General features: G+C 40.0%; 1 protein-coding gene across 3 annotated transcripts in view; it reads left to right on the forward strand.

Annotated features, from left to right (window-relative positions):
• The window catches only part of LOC121946821 (oxysterol-binding protein-related protein 2-like), a 30,519-nt gene extending 11,508 nt beyond the window's left edge, over positions 1-19,011 (forward strand). For 2 of the 3 annotated variants that reach the window (XM_042491588.1, XM_042491587.1), the window contains exons 2-14: positions 2,059-2,395; positions 6,079-6,205; positions 9,661-9,736; positions 10,587-10,721; positions 10,882-10,979; positions 11,070-11,252; positions 11,461-11,568; positions 12,426-12,515; positions 12,844-12,964; positions 13,546-13,671; positions 13,902-14,025; positions 14,297-14,387; positions 15,148-19,011. In XM_042491588.1, coding sequence (XP_042347522.1) covers positions 2,359-2,395; positions 6,079-6,205; positions 9,661-9,736; positions 10,587-10,721; positions 10,882-10,979; positions 11,070-11,252; positions 11,461-11,568; positions 12,426-12,515; positions 12,844-12,964; positions 13,546-13,671; positions 13,902-14,025; positions 14,297-14,387; positions 15,148-15,250 — 1,419 coding nt within the window. In that variant the 5' untranslated portion in view covers positions 2,059-2,358 and the 3' untranslated portion in view covers positions 15,251-19,011. Of the gene's footprint in view, positions 1-2,058; positions 2,396-6,078; positions 6,206-8,165; positions 8,719-9,660; positions 9,737-10,586; positions 10,722-10,881; positions 10,980-11,069; positions 11,253-11,460; positions 11,569-12,425; positions 12,516-12,843; positions 12,965-13,545; positions 13,672-13,901; positions 14,026-14,296; positions 14,388-15,147 lie in introns of those variants that run through there. The other variant, XM_042491589.1, reaches the window with a different exon arrangement.
• Positions 19,012-19,226: the final 215 nt, after the last annotated feature.

Here is a 19,226-nt window from a genome sequence, read left to right on the forward strand (position 1 = left end):
TATATAGGCATTACGGTTTTATACTGGAATGGTCAGGACAAACACTTGACTAATGTATTTATTTATACCTATTTCATGTATTATTATTATTTTTTCTAACAGTGGTCAATGAAGACTGCATAGATTTATACTTTCTGCCAAATTAGGTTTTTGCACTTAAGCTATGTCGTGATTATTGCTGGGTTCTAACATTTTTTTGTGTTGGGGCTAATGCGATAGCAGAGTTTTGGGTCACTTTTGTTAGGGGAAGGTAAATGTGTCATTTTAAGTAAAGAATTTTATACAGGGAATAGGTTATTTGTATATTATTTTGTAAGTCACACACTCAGAGACATCACAGGCTTCCTCAGACTGTTCATTCACACCCATTTCATCTCTACTCAATGGTACATTTTGGTCCCAAGAAGTATTCAGTGTCCAGCTTTAGTATTGATGTTCAGAGCCATGTATACCTTAAGATGAAGAACTGTACCTAGCTTTACTGTGTCTTTACACGGAGAGCCCTGCTGTCTGATTATGTAGTCTTATACTGAGCTTCTACTAATGATGAGTCAAACAAGTCAACATTTGTTGTATTTGTCATGTAGGCCGTGTCATTGTAATGAAAATATTTTATGCCAATTTGGTTCCCTTGCACTGTTACTAATGTGGAGGTTACAGTGGTGAGTGAACAAATGGAAAAATGATGTGTCACTGTGTATTCTGTGTCACTGTTGAGAATATGGTGAAGTGGGCAGTGATACCAAACAATGAGTAAGTGATAGAAATCAAATATTACCTTTTATACAACAGAACGATGATACCTGCTGCCATCACAGTGAAGCATTTGAATTTCCTTCCAAAAGCTATTTGAGTTTTTTAAGGGTGACTCACTATTTAATAGGATATTCATTAACCTGTTCAAGTCACTTCATCCTGTATAACGAGTTGAGACATTAAACTGATGTATGGTTTACTAATTATAGCCATGTGCCACAAATATGGCAGCACATGTTTTTACTTAACCTTATTGAATGCATTTGTTTTTTGCAAAGATTTTACACTGCAGACACTGTCCAAGGCAAATTTCCCATTGGGACAATAAAGTTTATCCTCTCTATCATCCTGTCACCTTTACCCATTGACTTTCAAGTTGATTGGAAAGTGAGAAGGTGTCATCTAACACTACGACTTACGTAGTTAAAGCCAGTTCAGTTAAAGGCTAAATGTCATGTTCTTAAAGCTAAATTAGCCAAACGCTAAGACGGTAAATGTACATCACTTGCTCAGTTACCAATTTCTGGTCAATTAAAAAGAAAAGCCTTTGATCCAGATTAATTTTTGTAACTTTGAGCAAATCACACAAGCAGTCAATAAACTGTTTCATACATAATTAATGTCCTGCTTTTAAGTTATTTGTTTAAATGTAAAGACTGAGTATGGTATATAACAAGGATTCCTGAAAACAAATGTCAAAGGCAGACAGTGAAGACAAAAACAAAACAATGTTCCAAACAACATTATGCTGTTTGGTCTTGCAAAGAACCATTTGTTGCTATATTGACATTTTAAGTTGTTGTCTGGGGTCTTGAGTTTACAATGATGACGGGCCAGTGTACCAAACAGAAGGTTACAAAGACCCAGAATGCCTATGACACTGGTACCCCGATTATGTAACTACTGGTGTAGAAAACTCTCTGTTTGCACTCAGTGGGCCATGATGGACAAGACTGTCACTCCGCCAGCCTAAGCAGATTCTCAGCTGGTGGCCTAGATAGCTGGGAATGAGCCTTTTGTGTCATCTGAAACTTACAGAAAAATCAACAACATCTCGGTCTAACAAAATCAAGTCCCAGCTGTATACAACTTAGTAGTTTAACTCTAATATACAGTATTATCGCTCAAATGGGGATTCATTAATAATAGTATGTTTTCCCATTGTATATTTTTTCCCAAACATATGTATTCCTGTCAGAAACTATCAGTCAGTCCAGGACGAGTCGGTCCTGACTGTGGCTCTTGGTAACACAACTTTAATGGAACAAAATGACTCAAGACTTGTTTGTTTTGTCTCTTTAGGTAACTAATTTTCATCACTCAACAAAGCCAAAGAAACACAACCTGAACTCAGAAGTAACACCGGCTGTCCAAGTTCTGTCTGTGAATCAAACTGCAGATTTGCTCTGATTGACTGCTGGTGTTGTTTTTCTGGGACATTCCTTGGATATTAAAGCGAACAGTGTGCTGTGGTGACACCCCAGAGGAACGCTGATCGACAGGTCTCCCTCCAGAGGACCTCTGAGGGGTCGCCATCAAAAGGAACATGTGCTAGAAGTCGAACATCTGTCCTGAACGACTGGTCGGCTTTGACTGTAGAAGATGAACAATGAGGATGAGTTCTACGACGCCGTCACAGGTGGGAGTGTGTGTCTGTTACTTCTGATCTTTTCAATTTTTTTTTAACTTTGCTTCTATCTGATGGAGATATTTCTCAGATGGTATAAAGGTCTTTCTCAAAGAAAACAGTTTAGTTTGTGCAGATTTTCCTGTGTTCTTCCTCAGAGGGACAAAGCACTAATGTTGTGAGACCAAAAGCCAAAGATATGCCTGAAATTTCTGGACTTTGACACAATTCTTGATGGTAATTTGATGCCTGTTGTCCATAAGCAGAAGTCTTAAAAAATTTTCGTAATGCCACAAACCAGATATATTATGTATGCATCAGGGACTGTGACACAGTTTTTGTTGCAACACTTGAGGCTGTCAGTCCTAATTAGACAGTCTGATTTTGTCTCTATTATAGAAGCACAATACACTCCAATGGAACCTAACCTGCCTTAGTCTGATGATTAGCTCAATAATTCAGAGGTCTGCTGTCTTGTGGTCATGATCAGTCATGTCAACAACACCCTGGATTCTTGGAGACTGTATGGTTGTGTTCAGGTCTTTGTCTTTTTGTACTGCATTTTCAAAAAAATAAAGAAATAGGCAGAGGGAATAGCCATTAGTTAAGCTTGAGTGTTTTTTTTTTTTTAGAAGAAGTACTAATTGAAAGGGTACATTTTCTGTTTTTTTTTTTTATTTATCCAGTAGACGCAGAGAAGGGGTCGAGGGGGGACACTGCCCAACATCAGCACTTAAAGTCTATCTGATATCTGTCTTGAGGAAATTTTTCCTGGTATCACATCTTGAGTAAGGCAGTTAAAAGAAAAGTAACTTGTATTTAGGATCAACTGGTTTCAGGTTTCAGGTTTCTGCTACTGCAAAAAGATTGGCAAGGGGTTGCAGTGTTCACAAAGCTTCAGTTGCTCATAATGAATATTTTCTGAGAAAAAAATGACATTATGACATTTTCTAAGACTTTCCACTCAAAGTAAAGACTGGGCCCTGGTAAAAATAAAAGTTATTTACAAAGCATCTTAGCCCTCAAGAGAGTTCCTAAAGTTAAATAGTAGGGACGAGGACTTTTGAGAGGCTTGAGAATTTCTTAAACAGAGAAGAAAATGGCTGAAAGACAAAGAGGTGGGGGAAATATTCTCCAAATGCTGAATGACAGTGACTTACTGAAATGTGATTGGTACTGCAGGGATAATGTTTGGGGTCGATCTCATAGATATGCACTCACATCTCCCACCCAGCATAATATCAGTATGACATCAATATAAAGTGATCACAATTGTAAGATATTTGGCAACTTGAAAAATGCAACAGTGATGCCTTGGGTTGGTCTCTACCTCCCATCAAAATATCAACACTTCCAGTTTCATATTGTGACGCAGCTCATTTCATTTCTCCTGGGTGTCCACACCTTCCAGGCTCACAAAGGGACAACCAATCACATCTGTTAATGTGTCATACCCAGCCACACTTCCTCACTAAGTTTCTGTCCCTTCCTTGCTCAGAGTTTTTCTGAGAATTGAACTAAATCATTCCCAAGCCATGAGACCTCGATAGAAGTGTTTGGGCTAATTTAGGATCTCTCTGAGAATAATCTCACAATGTTTGTGAATACTGCCCAAGGAGTCAGTGGGTTTTATGCATGCCAATTTTACAGTTGAGAGGAAGGGTCTGATATCCATGCAATAACTAATTACAGAATACATTTGCTTTCATTCACGTGGATGTTGTTCATGAGTTTTGTGTCTCTCCATTGTCACCATGGCAGTTTACGTGGTGTAACAGGACGAGCATTCCAGGGGTCTGACTCGCTAGACGGTGGAGAGAGGAACTTTGAACAGATGTGTTTTTTGGAGAGCGTTTTATTCTTCTCTTGGTTTTGGAACTTGCTAACACATCCTGAAGCTGGATGTGCTTCAGTCACTCTCTGAAATGTTGACTTTTGATGTCTGTAAAAGTTGTAAAGTGGTGTGAGCAGTGATGAATCCTGGGATAGGATTATAAGAAATGAGAGCACATTGACTACATGGATTTTGGTGGCATTAAGCAGTTTACTGTGGTAGATAGTTACAGTGATCATGTTGGGTTGAAGGGCAGGGCAAACCAGGGTGTTGCTGTATGTCAGTAGTTATTAGCATCATTGTTTTTGTCCTTTTACTGCCAGTTGTGTCCTTGTTGTGTCATATTGCTAGGCTTGCAAAGTGACACACGGTCATTGTTATGCTGCTATTTTTTTGTCTTAGGCAGGCTGTCGTTTCCATGCAGATATAAATAAATATTCAAGTGCGTGTGTGTGTGTTCAGCTATCTTTGTGTCATTATTATGATCGTCTTACTAATGTGAGACAGATGCAGGGCAGGGAAGATGTATTATTCATGAGTCCATGTGCACAGGGTTAGCTGTGATCGGCACCAGGTGGTTTCTAGTTTGGCCTTATTGTCTTGTTTTTTTCCACATTGTTTCTCCAGTGTTAGGTAATGGGTGTGTCCTAGGATTTATTGAAATGCCAATATTCTTCTTCGTGATTTAGGCTCATTTAACCACTATTATGTCAAATCATTTATATAATGATCGAAAGCTACCAGATTTGGGGCCAAATATGAGTTTAACATTTGCACATAGTGAGGGCTCTTTAGATTTGATATTCATTGTATCATCATTATTTAAAATGACCCTATTATATATCAAGGTGAGGGGCCTTTGCATGAAAATGTCTTGCCTGATTTTGTAAGAATACACATCTAGTACCTTTGACATACGTCTGACAGCTGAGTAGGTGTGTTTTCTAAATGATGACAAACATTTTGGTCTATTTTAAGCTGCTGGTAAGGCCCCACCTTGAGTTCACCACATCTCCACCCTGCAGCACTGAATACTCACATGGCATGGTTATGTTCTGGTTACTGCCCACACGTAGATCAGTATCAGCACATATTCTGCTAAATCTTAGTCAATAACATGCAGGTTTACTGTTGTCAGGCCACACAATGCAGCTTTGTTTACAACAAATAGTACAAAATTAGGCTGACATCAACTAAGATAATATTTAAACACCACAGTGTCTGACAACCTGTTAGTCCATACTGTCTGTGTGACTTTTTATTACTGTTGTGACTCTTGTTCATGCTGTCATTTTCTCTTTTTTGGCCCTTAATACTGATATTTTTTTCACTGCACGATAACGTCAGGAATACAGTGTATTTTATTTTTGACATATTGTTGCAGCTATTGCAAATATTCAAACATATCATGCCTCCATATGGCTGCATCATGACAGTTTTTATGCATTTTAAATCTTATCATTGAGCCTGGCATAGTATCTTGACACTTTGGAATCTTGACCATGAAGTTTTTGAAAAAATCATATTATTTGAATTTCTAAAGTGGCGCACTGCTTTATCAGTAAAGGGGATAGTTGGTGTAAACAGTAACAGGCAATCAAGAAAATTTGCTAGTCAAACATGGGCAAGAAGTTGCTGATGCAAAGCAGTACGCAAATGTATTGCATTGACTGTGACCATTTAAAGTTGCAAACAAAATATTAATGTTTGATCCAAAATCAGCTGCCAGTAAAATCATAGAGTCCAATGTGTCTCTATGTATTTGGCCATTTGTGTCTTTTACCTGTTGCTTTTTGTTACACTGGTGAATGAGCAGCAAACCTGATATGTTAAAACATAATGTCACATTTCTCTCCCACAGGCCTGGACTCGGACGAGTCGTTTGAAGGGGTGTCAGAGGCCAGTTTCCAAGATGCACTTGTGTTTGACAGCAGCAGTCAGAAGAACAACGGATCGGTGCCGCAGGAGAACGGCATCAAGAAACACAGGTATTGCTTCATTCCTGCACCACATTCCATCTGCACTGTGTGTGTTTGTATGTTTGTAGCTACATTATGTCTTTTCCAGAAACCATTTGAAGCTTCCCACTGAAACCATTAGAAAGTGAAAGGCAGGACATAACTCTTACTCAGTGGGGTTGATGGTTGATTGGTGACCATGCCACCCTTGACCTGTGATTTTTGGATTTCAAAGTTTTCACTGAAATTTATTTGAACATTTTCTATGTGGAAGCTGACATGTGTATATGAAAAATTAGAAAAACTGGAAGTTGTGAGCTAAAAAAAACTGAACCAGTAATTTAAGAGGCAGCTTTGTTCCAGTACATTTCAGATAATCTTCAACACATGCAAAGAAAAAAAAAGGCAGGCTGATGCTGTGAGTGAAGGGAGATCCTGCTTAATACCAGGGGCTAATTTAGCCTAAAAATATCTAGCAAGGATTCTTGGCTTTGGAGTGATTAGAAAAATTCTCAGAGTAATTGTGAGAAACTGTGAGGATAGAAACTTTAACCCTAGTGAGAAAGTTGTGTTGACCCTGTTGCTGTGCATGACTCATTCTTTTAAAAGGTGTGATTGGTTGATGAAAAAAGGGTGTTGACACCCAGTTAAAATGAAATGAACTGCATCGCATGAGAATCATTTGTGATCACTCTACAGATGGCAGGTTGCTACCAGAGTTATTATCTTTTGTATTTCTCCATCTATTTCATTTTTAATTTTTGTTTTTATTTCAGTTAGTTTTCAGAGTGGGTTTGCTAGATTCACTCTAGTTTTTATTTATTTGAATTACGTTTTTAGTTGTTACTTTTAGTCTTTTTTAAATCATAATATGAGAATATTTGTTAGGGGAAATATATTAGAAGTTAAAAATGGGTATTACAATATAAACAATGTATTATGAGGGCAGTTGACTCACAGTCATGTAGACATCCCAGTCTCAGTAAACACATGGACAGATGCCTCCTCATGTTTGTTGCGTCGACAAATCTCACCGAGTTGACAAAGACTGAAACTAAAGACATTTCAGGTATATTTTTATTTCAGTAAGTTTTGTAAGTACACAATTTCATTGCAGTTAGTTTATTTTTCCCCTAAGGTGTAGTTTCATTTTCATTTTCCACTACTTGTTTTAGTATTTACTTTAGGTTTATTAACTGTAAAAACCTTAGTTGTAACCGACCCAAGTTATCACCGTTGCATTTTTCCAGGTGCCAACTATTTTGTGACCACTTTGTTTTATCGTTATATGGATATTGCGTTGGAGGAGAGATGTGAGTGCATCTCTAACTAGATAATTTGAGATGCTTTGTTAAAGTTTTATCTTTTTTTTAATCTAAATTCTTATAAAACATCACAATTATAAGACATTCCTCGAATTTCATCAGCAAAATCTGTTGGGTCGGGAATTTGTGTGTTATGTGTGTATGTGTCGGCGTCTGCTGCTGCCCTATGCAAGTTAACTTTTTTTATCCAGTTTTTAAAGTTTTTAACCACTTCACATGTGCTATGTTTTAGTCATTGGTTGTTTATAGCGTGTCTTTTATCTGGATGGAAGTGTTTAAACATCGGACTTGTGGATGTGAAGATTTTGAGTAAAGAGCTGAGCTCGCAGCCCCACTCCAAACTGCTCTCGTAAAACACTGACTTTAACAAGATTCTCGTTTTTGTGTGCTTTTACTGGTTTGATACAAAGGGATCGCCTGCCTCGGAGTTTAAGGGGCCTCTGGGGATATTTCGGCTCACGGTTGAAGCCATTTAAGTCATCTTGGTCGTGTATTGTACACTTGAGTGACTAAGTCTTTGAGTTATAAATACAAACGTGATGGCTGTGTGTAAGTGTTGCCTTCCTACCTCTTCAAAGCTGAGGGAAAGCATCTGTGGTCTGCGGGCAGATCTCAAGGAGAAGGACAAGATACTCCTTGATTTTTCCTCTGTCGCCTCATCCCAGGCTAAACACATTGCAATCCTGAGATCCTCTGGCTATGAAAACCGGAACACGTCCACATACAATGATACAACTCTGCCATGGACCGGCTCCGTCAACACCGAAACTCCAGCTCCTGGGACTGCCGCAAAACAACCTAAGGCCCAGTGTGTTCTTCAGGGTGCAAAACCCAAAACGTCAGCAACCTCCACCCTCTGTCTGGGCACAGCTGCATCACGGCGTCTCATCGGCAGGGATAAGGTGAAGGCTCCGGTGAGCTCGACTCCCCGTAAAGGAGCCCTGGTCAGTGGTTCACAGGGGCAAATACGGTGCTCGCCTGTCCCCCCCCTCTTCTACCTGAGGACCTGCTGCCGGCCAACAGGTTGGACATCTTAGTCTGCAGGAATTCCCTCCTGTGGGCCCAGGCTTCAACCCACCACCTTCACCCATACCTCCGACCAGCTGTGGCTCTCAGCTGACCAAGGATGCCCAGCCGGGCCCCTGTCGACCACCTGCATCAGGAGCAGCCGTCGCCTAGCAACATCAACAAAAGGCTCCGTCAGGTCTGCGTACCCAGGTGCGGCACCCTCCCGCGGTGCTGGTTTGCTCGAATTTATAAATTTATTTATTTATCTATAATAATAATAATAATAATAATAATAATATTATATAATATAATTAATTATCAATGGCTCCCGACTTATTATTTTTGTATTTTGTATTAATTTATGTATTGGTGCTTGTTCTTTTGTTTTTGTTTTTATAAGTTGATTGTGTGTAAATTGCAATGTACACTCTGCGCCATTGAAAATAAGGGTCTTCCTCAATGGCTCCCGACTTAAAGTATAAATAAAAAAATAAAAAATAAGAAGCAACTCATTGTACTATGAAGCTTTATGAGAGCAACCTCCTGAGCTTTATTTCTAGGCTTCATCACCTAAGTGACGTGCAATATTCTGAGAAAAAGATAGGAGATATGTGCTTATTGTTGTCTGTGGGGGAACTGAATACTGTATGATGTTAGATTTGGGGTGAATTGTTTCTTTCTTTCTCATTTTAACATTTGCCATTTCTTTCCAGAGTTCATGTAACATTTCTGTTTCTTCAGGACTGCTAACAGACCTGACAGACCACATGCTCAGCTTATCTACAACCTTGGTTTTTATTCTGACCTGTTTGTTAGATCAGATACTGTTGGTACTGATAAACACTAAGAGAAGAAGCTGTGTCTTTTGCTGTCAATGTGTGTTTGAAGGAAGGGGTTTTTTTTGCGGGGAGAACAACCTTTAGGTTGTCAGTTGGTTTAATGATGCTAATGCTGTGTGTGGGAATGAATTGAGAACATGCACGACACACGAGTTTCCATCCACATGTAGCACAAAAGAAAATGCAAAATTATGACAAAAAGAGCTTGCAATGGTGGTCCAATCAGATTATTTTCAATGCACAAATTGAAATTGTGCATACTGAGAGATGGATAGAAACGCACCTACAGTCTTTTTTTTTTTCTCCATCGCAGGACGTCATTACCCGCGCCCATGTTTTGCAGAAACAGCCTCGGTGTCTGGAGCATCCTGAAGAAATGCATCGGAATGGTAAGGACCCGCAGATTTCCAGATGCATATGCTGCTTTTCTAAAGATGCAGTAAATGACAGAATCAGTACACCAATGCCAAAATGCCTGGACAGATGGAAACTTCTTTAATGGGAGGTTTAGATGACCAGGCCAGTTAGCTTAGTGTGATTTCTAGCACTGAGTGGTTGATATATTAGCCTTTGTTTCCAAATAAAACAACAAAGTAAATTACAAAAAAACAGGTTTTCAGTAGCCACATGTCATTTTAGGGCTCATGTCACCAGAGACAAGGCAGTGTTTGTAACTGTCACACATATGAAAAGACTTTTTTTAGTGTACTATATACTGCCCAGAAATGGTGTCAGCATCCATCTGTAGATATTTTCACATTATCTGTTCTTATTTGTTCAGTCAATAGTGAGAGTTCAAGCCCCAGAGAGGCAGAACCCTATTGAGTTTGTGCTGTTTTTTGTTATTATTTGTTGTCTTATGCTGCAGCTCAAACTGCTGTAAGCTAGAATGAGCCAGAAACATGAAACGTGGTCCAATAACTGGAATGATGATTGTAACGATAACAGCAGAATGTGAAAAACAAGAAACTAACTCAGGTTACTTTTTCAAAGCCAAAAATCTGCTCACTGCTGCTTGCAGTTTTGATTTTAGCAAGAGATCTGAGCGACTTCCTACTGATGGCCAAAAAAAAGGGCTTGACCCCCAGGATTGCCGCTTGCAGCTGTGATTTTATCTTGTATATGTTAGATTTGGGGTGACTGGGATGGAAAGCATCTTAGAAATTCAAATGATTTGGAACACATTCTGTCAGTGGAGGTCAAATCTAAAATACAGGCTTCATGTTGTGCTTTTCACAGGAACTCTCCAAGATCACGATGCCCATCGTGTTTAACGAGCCTCTGAGCTTCCTGCAGAGAATCACAGAATACATGGAACACACATACCTCATCAACAGAGCCTGCTCGATGCCCGACTCCATAGAACGCATGCAGGTCAGACACACACACACAAAAAACACACACACACAAACACGTCAGCCACATGCTTTTCACCTCCTACAGTTATTGCATTCATCACTTTATGGACTTTAAATAAATACATGAATAAATAAACATTGTGTTTATATTTTTGATGATCTGTAATTGTCTTCAGGCAGTAGCTGCTTTTGCCGTGTCAGCAGTTGCATCTCAGTGGGACAGAACTGGAAAGCCCTTTAACCCTTTGCTGGGAGAGACCTATGAACTCACCAGGTACACACACACACACACACACACACACACACACAGTGCCCAGTTTGAACAGTTTATATAACTTCTGTCCCTCTCCACTGCCTCTCACAGAGATGATCAAGGTTTCCGGCTGGTATCGGAGCAGGTATCCCATCATCCCCCAGTCAGTGCCTTCCACGCAGAAAGTCTGGTCGGAGACTTCGTCTTCCATGGATCCATCTACCCCAAACTCAAGTTCTGGGGGAAGAGCATCGAGGCTGAGCCTAGAGGAACCATCACACTAGAGCTGCTCAAGTGAGTCCCAAAAGAGATGCTGGGGAGGGCGTGTGTGTGTGCGTGTGCGTGCATGTGCGTGCTTGCTTGCGTGCGCGCATGTGTATGTATGTATGTATTCATATCACAAAATTTCTGATCCAAAATCAGTTCCTCTTACATCTTTTCTTTTATCCCCTCTGTCACTTTCTTTATCCATCCTCTCTTCCTGGTTTCTCCTCTCCTCCAGGCACAACGAGGCGTACACATGGAGTAACCCTTCCTGCTGCATACACAACGTCATCATAGGCAAACTATGGATAGAACAATATGGCACAGTGGAAATAGTCAACCACAGGTAAACTATACACGAGGTGTAATCTTGTAAATCTTGTTTTATCCATCTAATACTTTAGTTTATAAAAAGTCAGAAAATAAAAATGCTCAGCAGACTTTTCTAAAGCCCAAGGTCACGTCTGTAAATTGGTCGTTTTGTTGGACAAACTGTCCACTGTTCAGCATTCCTGCCTGGCGCCTTCATTTGCTCCCAGTCACAGTGTTTACTCTGATACTTAAGACCGCAGCTTGTTGACTCTCTGTGTGACTTCTCAGGCAAACAATACATTGACCACTTTTTAAACCTTCCTACCTTCCGGCTACCTTCCAGCTTCCCCGGATGAATGAAGTTTATTTATCCAGGGAAGCTCTGCAAGTCTTGTATTATCATTATTTCTGTCACGCTCTGTCGTATTCACACAGTCGCACAGATTCACACCAGGAGCTGCGAAGCAGTCAAATCACAGTGTTGCAGTTTTCTCTCGCTCTCTGAGCTTCACTGTTGTGCTGTTTGGATAAATGCCTCGTGCATGGAAAACGGGGCAAACTTGATTGACATTTTCTGCAATCATTTTGAGGTCAGGTTTGTCTGGTGTCAGAACACCACACCACTTAGAAGGGTTTAAATTAAATTATACTCAGGATACGCGGAATCGCAATTAGTAAAAGTACTCTTTCCTCCTGAAGACCAGAAACATCCATTTGAGATTTCATTGCATCTTTATTAAAAAAAACAATAAAAGTTTGTCCATAATTTAAGATTCAAGGTCACTTTTACCACTCAGTTCAGCATAGTTCTGAAAAAAAAAAAAAAAAAAAAAAACAAAGCTTGGAGAGAGATGTTGACTGATTCTTCTTCCCTCCTCTTTTCTCCTGCAGCACTGGAGATAAGTGCGTGTTGAATTTTAAGGCATGTGGGTTGTTTGAGAAAGAGCTGCATAAAGTGGAGGGATACATCCAGGATAAGAAGTAAGAGTTTACTCTTTCAGTATCTTGCTGTGTCACCTTCTGTATGCATATTCTATTTTCTAGTTTGCAACATTTAGAAAGTCTCTGATTTTTCCTCATCTTTTCTGTGCACCTCTTCTTCTTCTCCCTCTCTTTCCTTTATTCCTTTTGTTTTCCTTGCTCTTTCCTCACATCTATTCTTTTTCTTGGTTGACCTCTTGTCCTTTTTATATAATTTCCTTATTCCCCATACTGCTTCTTCTTTACTTTTGTTTTCTCCTGACCCTCTTCCTCCCATTATTCCTCTGCTTCCTCTCCTCCCCTCTACGTTCTGTCTTCCTCTCTCTAGTAAAAAGAAGCACTGTGTCATCTATGGGAAGTGGACTGAGTGCATGTGGAGCGTCGACCCTCAGGCCTACGAGGCTCACAAGAAGTCGGAAAAAAGAGGAGACATCAAGAAGCACAAACATGTGAGAGCAAGTGTGAAAATCTGTGAATTCACACCTGACTTTTCTTTCATCTGAAACTGCTGCTCGTATTTCTTCTCAACATTTTACGCTTTGCTCTTTTGTGTCTGCTGTTTTTCAAGCAAACTGAAGTTTTTAATGCAAATCTAAAAATCTTAGAGGCAGTATTTTACTGCATTTATTTCACCCGTATTCTGAATATACTTAAATTGCTTTTTTTTTTAATTGTTGTGCTTTTGGTGTTCCATTTATTTGTTTTCTTTTTCCTCTTGATTTCCTGTCGGTGTGCACAGCATTGTGTGTGGTCTGTTTCAGGTAAACCAACAGGCTTGTGTTGGCTGATGCTGAAGTCTTTAGCTATTCAGCTTTAGTGGTGATTTGTAGTGAAACATTAATAGCTGCAACATGTGTGTAGCCTTTCTGGCAGGTTTAAAAAGACTACTGAGGCATGATAGACGCATCCTGTAGATATAGTTCGAATAAAGTCACTTCTCATGTGATGTAAGGTGTCATTACCCCTAAACTTCAACATAGAGTCTTTTCAGAACAACAGCAGTTAAAATGAAGTGAATTTTTATTTTTAGGAGGAGCAGCAGGGAGCCGAGAACGATGATGCAGATGATATGCCTGAAGTCCAGGAGACGGTTTCTGTTGTACCAGGAAGCACTTTGCTGTGGAGGATAGACTCCAGACCGGAACACTCTGCTGCGGTATGAAGATAAAAAACACAATCAGTGCTGTTGTACTTGAGATTGGTCTCGGTCTCAAGACTAATTTTTAAAGGTCTCTGATTTATCTCAACCACATTTTTGCTCGGTCTTGTCTCAGCTTCAGGATTTTTATTTCAGTCCTTCGCCAGCATCTAAGTCTTTAGACTGCATTTATCAACACACTTACACACACTTTCTTTATACCTTAATTCCCTCTCTTCCTTCTGCAGATGTACAACTTCACCAACTTTGCAATGTCGCTCAATGAGCTGGAGCCCGGCATGGAGGCCATCTTGGCCCCCACAGACTGTCGCTTCAGGCCTGACATCAGAGCCATGGAGAATGGCAACATGGGTAATTACATTTAAACGGCCCTAATCAGTGTTTAATGGAGTTTTGTTTAACTGAACATACAGCGGCTTGTGTGGCAGAAACCTGATGATATGTATTTTTCTCTCTGTATGTGAAAAAAAACACTTTTCTGTGATGCTACTTTTCTTCTGCTGAGTATCTGAAAGTCTTAAATGACTTCTCATGTGATACAAAGAAAAAATATGGGACAATGCTGCCCCCTGCAGGGTGTCACTGTATTACGTCATCTTGTCGACCTTTCTTTCTTTTGCAGACGAGGCCAGTAAGGAGAAGGAGAGACTGGAGGAGAAACAGCGAGCTGCCCGCAAGGAGAGAGCCAGGAGTGAGGAGGAGTGGTCTACAAGGTGGGAAACACACACATACTAACTAACCAGCGTTGAACTGAACATCCAGATGGTGCAAACAAAACCATATTGTTGCGAGCTTTCACAGCACACTCCTTCGTAGTTTCATATTGGATCAAACTGATGATTGAGAAATTAGGTGTCGGCAAAAGATGCCCAGTTTTAAGCATGTCAACATCTCCATCATCTGTCAAGACCTTTGTCAGTGTGATGAGAAAGATAGTGTTTTTTTGAAGATTTTGGAAGGAAACTTTAAGGAGAGCGAGGTTGTAAATACAAAAATCTGTAATACTTGATGATTATTCTTAGAGCTTCCATTTCAAAAGGAATTTAGTTTGGAACTCTTTTGTTTTTAACTCAAGTGCTGTTGTGACGGACGTAATGAGTGGAGTTTCTTTTATTGGAATCGTTAAAGAGATTCATGTGTCACTTAGACGTCAGGACCTGGCCCTTTAAGTTCACTCTGAAAGTTGCTTAGGGCAAGTTATTAAGTTTCCTGTCTTTTTCTCGTGTCAAAGTAGGTGTCAGTGTTAACAATGTCAGAGAGAGCACGAGGCAGAACTCTTAGGTCACAAAAGATGAAGAAAACACCTTCAGAGCGAACAGCAGGAACAGCAATCAGAATAACGCGTGTGGACCGGGTCAAACAGAAACGTCAAAGAAACAGTAACTGAAGACGTTGCTTTCTGTTGTAGTGCTCATGTCATGATGCATCAGCGGGTAAACTCTGCAGCTGTTCGTCTGTGTTTGTGTCTCTCAGGTGGTTCCAGATGGGCACTAACCCGTACACCAACTCCATGGGCTGGCTGTACACCGGCGGCTACTTCAATAGGAACTACAAAGACCTGCCTGATATCTACTGATAGCCTGCTGGCCTTCATTTTCCTCCTCTTCCTCCTCTATAACCTGCTATGACCTGCCTGTCAGGAAATGGAGAGAAATGCTAGAATCCGCACACCACCTTCATCGCACTGCCTTCATCACCATCACCTTTAAACGGACCGACAGATTGACAAGCAGCTGCGACCTGCTCGACATCCGCCGAGTCGTCAGGTCTTTTTATCTCCACTTCAGTCTCCTTCTCGTCATCTTGTGTGATCACATCACACTGCAACCAGCAGGCGTTTCCCATCTCTCTGCCCCGGCATCGTTTAGAGCACAAGAACCATTTTATCCCTGATAAATTGCAGCGGCAGAGAGCTGGTACGTGTGAAATGGCGGTTAAACAAACCCACAAACTCACAGATCAAACCTGAATGTTCTTTACAATCAAACTTTCTCCTTTGAAAAACCACCCACAAGGCAGGACGGCAACATTTAAAACCGTCACATATTACATTAAGGAGTGTGAGTAGAAAAAAAACATGAAGTAAAACATAATGATCACATGGATGGATGTATGGATCTGGACAGTCAGTCAACAGGGGAATCAGGGATGTGAATGCTCCTTTGACTGAAGATGAACCTTGAGGATGCTTTTTCTTTTTTTTCTTTTTTTTGAATACTAAATATAAATAATAACAGTTGACATTGTGCTCTTTGAGGAACAAAATTAGAAAGAAATAATGTTTGTTGAATTGGTCAAGATGAATTGAATGCAAGCCTGAGCTCATTATCGTCCACTAAAACATTTAGTATCCTCCGTTACCCTCCCATCAACCTTCTGCTTGAGTTTATGTATTAAAACAACGTCAAGACAACTGGCGGAAAGCCGACGTTTCCTCGACAGAAGGGTGGGATGTGCAGCTTGAGTGGGATCATTTATGCAGCTTGATAACTGGCTGACTTTACTTAAGTCATAGCTGAGAGTTACTGATATTAAAAACAGTCAATTACAGAATACCTGATGTTTCAGCCTCCTGTTTTTAAATCTTTGCGAGAAAATGCAGAAAAGCTCTCATGCTCAAAGCAAATTTAAGGAACAGTTGTTTCCCCTCCACAGGCAGGTCAGAGGTCGGGGTCAAGGACACCTCAGCAGGTGTGTGAGCTTTAATATAATAATCAGATTTAAGTAGTAATAACTTCTTACAAAACCATCCTGCTGGCCATGTTAACTACATGGAGAAGGTGGATTAGCTGTGTGAATGATGGGAGTTTGACCATGTGAACCCTTAGGATTTACATTCATATGAATCTCTCACATTATAGCAGGATTACAAAAGCAAACAGTCATGTCAGTGTAATATAAGGCAACGTGCAACGCTAGATATGATGCTGTCCGGCTGGGCTGGATGTTAAAGAACGGATAGATTACTGAACAGGCGCAGAAGTCACCTACAAAATGTCATGTAAAGAAACATAAAATGACTATAAAGTGACACAAAAGACTCAAGAACTCTTTTCCATCAAACATGGAACCATTTCCAAAAGTTGGCTCTCAGCTTTTCTTAACCTGAAGTGCGAACCGTGACGACATCAGTGTGCGTTTTATATTTACAAATTGAAAGGAGAGGATGGAAAAGGCAACAGTGGAGAAATCAGTGTGCAGTGGACTGATATTTTTACCAAAATAAAAAGCTTGGACAGCTATTGATATCTGTGATGAAAGAACAAAAGCTTGCAGGTAATCAGTGCGATTCGCCATTTTGCTGATACTGTTCACTTCCACTGTGCATCGCCACAAGAATCCTAAATGGAACCAGTTCAAGAAACAGAGCTTATTTGGTGGAAAAGAGACAAAACATCAGTTTTTTAGTGTCTCTTCTGGTCTGGGTGTCTTGCTCTCACACAGAGATGTGGGGCCTTTAACATGTCTGAGTCCAGGGCCCTGTTGTCTCGTAAGCCATCCGTTGTTTTTCTTCTGACACTGATTGTAGAAAAAAAGGTGACCTGCCACATATTAACAGTGAGTTTCACCCCAAAACTAAATTTTATTAAAAAAAAATAAAATAAGGAGTACTCGAATGAATGTTAGTACACAGAAAGAAAGTAAAGACACTCCTGAGAGGGACTGTCCACAGCTCTGCGGCGGACAGGAGAGCGAAACAGCTGAGCACACTGGATATTAAGTATTTGTACAGAAACTCTGAACTCGGTGAGTCGTCAACATCCTGCGCACAGTGATAAATAATCCCTTTACCTGTTGCTTTGCTCTATTTGAAGCAGATACAAATCGGAGGTTGCGTGGCTCGTTTGTATAAAACCATGGTTTGTTTCGCATCAGAATTTAAATTAAATAAATGTATCATGACCTTGTTACTATAATACACAAATCCTTCACCCGACCTGCAGACCTGTGTGCACTGATGAGGATGTGACTGTGAGAAAACGACTAGTTTGAAGAGCTTTTGTGGAGTAAAAAACAAAGAAAAAGAGCCTCTCAGTTGTTCTCCTTTCAATAACAGGAGAAACATCTATCGAGCTGCCCTAGTTAGTCCTAGAAACATTATTTTTAATACGTTTCCCCACATTTTCCTGCATTGTGTTTCCTGCAGTTTAAAAGTCACGTTTTCATCAGTGCATTTAGGAGCTGCGACGTATTTCACAAATTCTATGCAACTTTTGCACCTCAACATGAACAATACATGTCTGATATGTTATTGTACAGCAGCTTTACATCCTCCCCTCACCCCCAACACACACACACACACACACACACACACACACACACACACACACACACACACACACACCTTTAGCCTCTCATCTGTAGTCAGATGTATCTCCAGCTAATGATTTTGCCTTCTTAGTTTCTTAATATATTCCAAATAATTGGAAATAATTAGAACTTTTGGGGACTACACATCTTGGACCAACTTAACTTTTCATTTGTGTGTTTTTTTAAATTTATTTCCATGTCATGCTTAATGCCTTCTTTTTTTCGTTCCCGTGTTTGTTTTGTGTCTTTTAATTTATGTGTATTATTTATGATGTTTGAGGTTTTATGAAATACTTCTTTTGTCATTTTTTTTTCTTCTTTTGCTTATGTAGCTAATTCAAACAGCTCTTGAGTTCTTTCACTTAAACATGGATCTGTTTCTTAGAGGAACAGAGCGTCTAATCGGGGCTTGAAGTGAGCATCATTCACCAGCTTGTACATTGTACCGTGGCTGTTGCTTCTGTCAGATTACTAGCCGGTGCAGCGTGTAGGTAGATTTGTCATTAATAATTGAAACACTACTTGAGTTGAAGTTTACACAGGTCAAATGCTACAAATGAACAAACCTATAGTTGAAAACAAGTTTTTGACCATGATGTAATTTCAGCTATTGAATGGTCCACGCAGCGAGTAAACATGGAGCGGTGTCATTCACCAGTGCTGATTCAGACTCCACCAGACTAACGTTACGCCATTGAACTAGATCTGTGTTGCTTTGAGTGTCGTTTCTTTCTTATAAAAATGTCTTTTGTTGAGTTTGACTCTCCTTCTCTTGGGCTGTGTCACGGGGTTGTCGATGTTCTGTATGAGTACAAGTGCTGCACAGAAATAATCACAAGCAAAATGGCATATTATTTTGTGCAACTGATTTATTTTTATAGTATTTAAACCGTTTTTGGTGAGAACATTGTACCAGATGTTTTATTTTGAGGTGGGGGAGTGTAAGGGGTCATATCCAATCTGTGGACATCTTGGTAGATTAATGAGGGGGGAAATGTCTACTAATAAAATCCTAATTTCAGTTTATGACAGTGTCTGCTTCTTCTTTGAATAAAACGAGTACCAAGGAACATTACAGCACAGCTGTATATACTGAGTCAAACCACAGTACTGAAAATATCTGGTTCTTATTATCCTGCAGTCATTTACTGACTGCTTTCATGTGACAGCAATAAAAAAAAAGAAAAAGTAGAAGAAATGTAGAAGAAGAACTGATGCAATAAGTACAGTTCTGTGTAAAT

The sequence above is a fragment of the Plectropomus leopardus genome, chromosome 8 (genome assembly GCF_008729295.1).
Source record: "Plectropomus leopardus isolate mb chromosome 8, YSFRI_Pleo_2.0, whole genome shotgun sequence".
In the NCBI taxonomy this organism is placed as follows: Eukaryota; Metazoa; Chordata; class Actinopteri; order Perciformes; family Serranidae; genus Plectropomus; species Plectropomus leopardus.